This window comes from Schistocerca gregaria, chromosome 1 (assembly GCF_023897955.1).
Source record: "Schistocerca gregaria isolate iqSchGreg1 chromosome 1, iqSchGreg1.2, whole genome shotgun sequence".
Lineage (NCBI taxonomy): Eukaryota > Metazoa > Arthropoda > Insecta > Orthoptera > Acrididae > Schistocerca > Schistocerca gregaria.
Window position 1 is genome coordinate 170,150,705 of NC_064920.1, and position 6,419 is coordinate 170,157,123.

A 6,419-nucleotide genomic window follows, 5' to 3' on the forward strand; every position below is an offset into this window, starting at 1 on the left:
GAAGAAGAGAAATTTGTTAACATTGAGTATAGATTTAAGTGTCAGGAAGTCTTTTCTGAAAGTATTTGTATGGAGTGTAGTCATGTATGGAAGTGAACCATGGACGATAAATAGTTTGGACAAGAAGAGAATAGAAGCTTTCGAAACGTGGTGCTACAGAAGAATGCTGAAGATTAGATGGGTAGATCACATAACTAATGAGGAAGTATTGAATCGGATTGGGGAGCAGAGAAGTTTGTGGCACAACTTGACCAGAAGAAGGGATCGGTTGGTAGGACATGTTATGAGGCATCAAGGGATCACCAATTTAGTATTGGAGGGCAGGGTGGAGGATAAAAATCGTAGAGGGAGACCAAGAGATGAATACACTAAGCAGATTCAGAAGGATGTAGGTTGCAGTAGGTACTGGGAGATGAAGAAGCTTGCACAGGATAAAGCAGCATGGAGAGCTGCATCAAACCAGTCTCGGGACTGAAGACCACAACAACAACAACATGCTACTCTATCCTGTTCAAGCTTCTTCTTCTCCCAGTACCTATTGCTACCCCCATCCTTCCGAATTTGTTTAGTGTATTCCAATGTGAGTTAAATCAGCAAAATAAATGTGTTTCAAACAAACAAAACGGATACGGTCCCAACACTTGCAGTTAAAGTCTGCAAGCCAAACAGATGGTGTAAACACGTTAATTACGGCTGGTTCTGTTGATATTGCTCAGTGCTTCGTTGTCACTGGGAAGAACACAAACCTTCCTAGTGATTTAGACTGCACTAGCATCAAACTCTGCTACAACAGTTTCCACTGAATTCAGGTAGAGGAGATATTGTTTCTATAGCCTCCAAAAATTTGAGTCATATTCAGATTAATAGTACAGGGAGCATGTGTGTGTGGTCAACACAGCTTCTCCAATTCCACCAATTTTTCGAATTCTAACTCTCATTGTACAGGTATAATTAGTGTTCTGCAGTATCTTACATTACATTAATTTATATTGAATATCTGTTTCTTTATGTTGAATCTCAATTTCCAATCATTGCACTAAGTTATCCAATAGATATCACGCAATCCACCTCAAGGATATCCAATACAAAAAAAGTTACAAGCTACAGCGTACGGTGTGTGGAATTTTTTGAAGCACACAAGAAAATTTAAGCTTTATAACTGTCTATTTATGACACGGACTTAAATTTTTTTTATATTTAGGTTGGACTGGATAGATCCTGACACCCAAATTTACAACATATTCCAAAAATCTAACACACTGTGGTGATTCAGGCCTGTAATTAAACTCATCTATGCGACGACGTTTCTTGAAAACAGCAATTACTCTCGTTGCCCGAGAGACTGATAATAAATTCATGCTAGAACGGTAGCAACCATTTTTGTCATCATCTACAAAAAATCGTACAGTGTAATGTGTATTCCTTTATTGTTTTTAGGAATGTCATGGATTTATGTTTTATGATTGGTTTGACACGGCCGTTAACTACTTTCCTTCCTACGTCAATGTCTTATTTCAGCCAACGTCGTCAATTATTTGTTCTGTTTATTTTAGTTACGGTCTTCCTCTACGCCGGCCTTTGTGATCGAGCGGTTCTAGGCGCCTCAGTCTGGAATCGCGCGACCGCTACGGCCGCAGGTTCGAATCTTGCCTCGGGCGTAGATGTTTGTGATGTCCTTAGGTTAATTAGATTTAAGTAGTTCTAAGTTCTAGGGGACTGATGACCTCAGATGTTAAGTCCCATACTGCTTAGAGCCATTTTTTTTTTTTTTTGTGCTTGCCAGCAGCTAAAATATTGATTACGCGATATAGTTTTTTTTCACAGTGATAAAAATTTGAGTATTCAATCTCTAGAGACCGCTTCCATGCACCTCTAAAATTACAGCTGCAATACCAATAAACATTGAAGTATCAGACTCTGCTTCCTACAGAATCTTGTACAAGTGTCCGCGAAGACAATTTGGGCGAGATTCTGGTTTCATGAAACTTAATTTTACGGTTATCTGTGAGGTAGAATCTTAGGCACACAAGACTAAAGCCAAATTTTCCGAGCGTCCAAAAAAATAAAAGCACTGCTGCACCCAGCTTTCGAATCTTTGCCTTAGCGTCCCTGGATTATGCAGCATACCGTGGTGCAGAAGCAACTACATCGGTTATGACAGTTTCCACATGTCGTGCAGAACACTAGCAGTACAAAAAGTAGAGATACAGAAAATTTGTAGCTTTCTGAGAAAGCTGTAACGAATAAAAACTACACTACTAGCCATTAAAGTTGCTACACCACGAAGATGACGTGCTACAGACGCGAAATTTAACTGACAGGAAGAATGTGCTGTGATATGTAAATGATTAGCTTTTCAGATCATTCATACAAGATTGGCATCTACGACGTACTGACATGAGGAAAGTTTCCAACCGATTTCTCATCTGCACGAACAGTTCGACGACGTTTACAGCAGCATGGACTATCAGCTGGTGGCGGTTATCCTTGACGCGCTGCATCACAGACAGGAGCGCCTGCGATGGTGTACTCAATGACGAACCTGGGTGCACGAATAGCAAAACGTCATTCCTTCGGATGAATCCGGGTTCTGTTTAGAGCATCATGATTGTAGCATCTGCGTTTGGCAACATCGCGGTGAATACACATTGGAAGCGTGTATTCGTCATCGCCATACTGGCGTATCACCCGGCGTGATGGTATGGGGTGCCATTGGTTACACGCCTCGGTCACCTCTTGTTCGAATTGACATCACTTTCAACAGTGGACGTTACATTTGAGATGTATTAGACCCGCGGCTCTACCCTTCATTCGATCCCTGCGAAATCCTACATTTCAGCCGGATAATGCACGACCGCATGTTGCAGGTCCTGTACGGGCCTTTCTGGATACAGAAAATATTCGACTGGTGCCCCGGCCAGTACATTCACTAGATCTCTCACCAATTGAATGGTCAATGTTGGCCGAGTAACTGGCTCGTCACAATACGCCAATAACTACTCTTGATGAACTGTGGTATCGTGTTGAGGTTGTATGGGCAGCTGTACCTGTACACGCCATCCAAGTTCTGTTTGATTCAATGCCCAGGTATATCAAGGCTATTATTATGGCCAGAGGTGATTGTCCCGCGTACTGATTTCTCAGGATCTATGCTCCCAGACTGCGTGAAAATACACTCCTGGAAATTGAAATAAGAACACTATGAATTCATTGTCCCAGGAAGGGGAAACTTTATTGACACATTCCTGGGGTCAGATACATCACATGATCACACTGGCAGAACCACAGGCACATAGACACAGGCAACAGAGCATGCACAATGTCGGCACTAGTACAGTGTATATCCACCTTTCGCAGCAATGCAGGCTGCTATTCTCCCATTGAGACGATCGTAGAGATGCTGGATGTAGTCCTGTGGAACGGCTTGCCATGCCATTTCCACCTGGCGCCTCAGTTGGACCAGCGTTCGTGCTGGACGTGCAGACCGCGTGAGACGACGCTTCATCCAGTCCCAAACATGCTCAATGGGGGACAGATCCGGAGATCTTGCTGGCCAGGGTAGTTGACTTACACCTTCTAGAGCACGTTGGGTGGCACGGGATACATGCGGACGTATATTGTCCTGTTGGAACAGCAAGTTTCCTTGCCGGTCTAGGAATGGTAGAACGATGGGTTCGATGACGGTTTGGATGTACCGTGCACTATTCAGTGTCCCCTCGACGATCACCAGAGGTGTACGGCCAGTGTAGGAGATCGCTGCCCACACCATGATGCCGGGTGTTCGCCCTGTGTGCCTCAGTCGTATGCAGTCCTGATTGTGGCGCTCACCTGCACGGCGCCAAACACGCATACGACCATCATTGGCACCAAGGCAGAAGCGACTCTCATCGCTGAAGACGACACGTCTCCATTCGTCCCTCCATTCACGCCTGTCGCGACACCACTGGAGGCGGGCTGCACGATGTTGGGGCGTGAGCTGAAGACGGCCTAACGGTGTGCGGGACCGTAGCCCAGCTTCATGGAAACGGTTGCGAATGGTCCTCGCCGATACCCCAGGAGCAACAGTGTCCCTAATTTGCTGGGAAGTGGCGGTGCGGTCCCCTACGGCACTGCGTAGGATCCTAGGTTCTTGGCGTGCATCCGTGCGTCGCTGCGGTCCGGTCCCAGGTCGACGGGCACGTGCACCTTCCGCCGACCACTGGCGACAACATCGATGTACTGTGGAGACCTCACGCCCCACGTGTTGAGCAATTCGGCGGTACGTCCACCCGGCCTCCCGCATGCCCACTATACGCCCTCGCTCAAAGTCCGTCAACTGCACATACGGTTCACGTCCACGCTGTCGCGGCATGCTACCAGTGTTAAAGACTGCGATGGAGCTCCGTATGCCACGGCAAACTGGCTGACACTGACGGCGGCGGTGCACAAATGCTGCGCAGCTAGCGCCATTCGACGGCCAACACCGCGGTTCCTGGTGTGTCCGCTGTGCCGTGCGTGTGATCATTGCTTGTACAGCCCTCTCGCAGTGTCCGGAGCAAGTATGGTGGGTCTGACACACCGGTGTCAATGTGTTCTTTTTTCCATTTCCAGGAGTGTATAATCTCGTCAGTTCTAGTATAATATATTTGACCACCGAATACCCGCTTCTTCTTGGTGTAGCAATTTTAATGGCCAGTAGTATATGTCTGATGAAAAAAAAAACTTATCTGACACAGCGTTCTGGGACTGTTCAACAACATCTCTTGCAACTGCGACGGTATGCCCCTGGTGCCTGGGGCTGACTCTTCACACCTAGCGAGCACACCAACATCCAGTCTTTTGTTGGCGCTGTAAGAGGTGGCACAAGTGTGGAAGGATATCGACAAGACCTCTGGCATCATGTGACGTCAGTTGTTTTATACTGGCGAAGACGCTGGAGGTCAAAACTGAAATCTCAAGAAAGAGTGAACTGGTTTCCCTACTGTAGTATTTTGTCCGAGAATATGATGGCTTTTTTATGAGGATATTATTACGTTTTTAGTGGCTCAGTGGACAGTGTCTCACTTCAGTTTCAAATGTCTTGGGGTCAGATCTGCAGGTGGTGCTGAGACAATTTTTACATCACTCATATTTGTCGTCTAGTGAAACGACTGTTGTAAGCTTAATGCCAGCAGAATGTTTCCTTCAATATAACTAGAAAGGGCCAACAACTGGTTCTTTTTAAATAGAAAAAGAAACATTTATTTAATGGTAGTTATTTATTTTTTCGACTTCTTGCACGTAAACTGAAATTATTTCTGTTAATTTAAATTGAGTTGCGATCTTTAAATGTTTCCAACCCTTCCAAATTTTATAAACCTGTTTATATCTTAGTTTGGCTCCCACTTATTCAAAAGGTGAGAGTGGTGAGACGGTATGCTTGTTATCAGCGTTTACAATCCCTCTGAAACACAATTGGCATGACTTTTATTTTGTTCTACTTGAATACATCGAAACTTGCTGAGGAAAAAGAAACAAGTCGGTCTAGAATGATAGTTAAATTATTCTGTTACTCGTTTGGGGTAACATTTTACCTGTCAGTTAGTAGATGCAAAGCATTTTAAAATTTTAAATTCAATTAAGAATTTTATGAAGTACTGAGAATAAAGTTGGGTACCCCTGGAAACTGTGAAATAGACAACCTGTAACTGGGGCTGTGCACCATGTTTAGAAATTTAGGTGCCAGGTAGTGGGGAGGCTCTAAGCATCCGTGTGTTTGTCACACAGGTGGCTGTAGTTCAGGGTCCAGAGGCTGGGGCTGTGTACCATGTTTAGAAATGTAAGTTCCAGGTAGTGAGAGCCTTTAAGCAGCCGTTTGTTTCTTTCACACAGTGGATGGAGCTCAGGGTCTGGAGGCTGCGCAGGGGCCGCCGGCAGCGCTGCAAGGATGGGCGGCTGTCGCTGCTGAAGGCGGCGCTGCAGAGGAGTTTCGACGTGGCGAAGGAGCAGAGGCAGAGGGAGAGGGAGAGTCCAGGCTGTGAAGAGTGCGAAGAGGTGGAAGAGGTTAGAGGGGAAAGATGGGGAAGAGGTCGAAGACAGCAAAGAGGGCAAGGAGTGTGAAGAGTGCAAAGACGGTGATAAGAGCGGTGGTGAAAACCTCGGCAAGGCTTGAGCGTATCCTGACTCTAGCGAATCAGCAACTGGAATGAGCACGGCCCTACCCGCTACTGACAGGCAGTGCAGTCCAGCTACAGCCGAAAATGACGAATGGCCATGTTGACCGAAGATCAGGATGTGAGTGAATGGAATCAGGTGACTCAAATTCAGGATACACATAATTGGGATCTGATGACTAAAGACCAAGACATATGTGAATGGGTTCCAATGACTGAAGATCATCGTTTGTGTGAATAGGTCCTGCCAACTGAAAATTAGGAAGTGTGCGAGTGGATATGACTGAA

The 6,419-nt window shown here is 45.6% G+C and overlaps 1 protein-coding gene across 1 annotated transcript in view; it reads right to left on the minus strand.

The window, feature by feature from the left end:
- LOC126335801 (putative cyclin-dependent serine/threonine-protein kinase DDB_G0272797/DDB_G0274007) overlaps positions 1-5,787 on the minus strand; it is a 45,288-nt gene extending 39,501 nt beyond the window's left edge. Inside the window, exon 1 of the mRNA XM_049999301.1 lies at positions 5,742-5,787. Coding sequence (XP_049855258.1) covers positions 5,742-5,787 — 46 coding nt within the window. The remainder of the gene's footprint in view (positions 1-5,741) is intronic.
- Between the last annotated feature and the right edge of the window lie 632 nt (positions 5,788-6,419).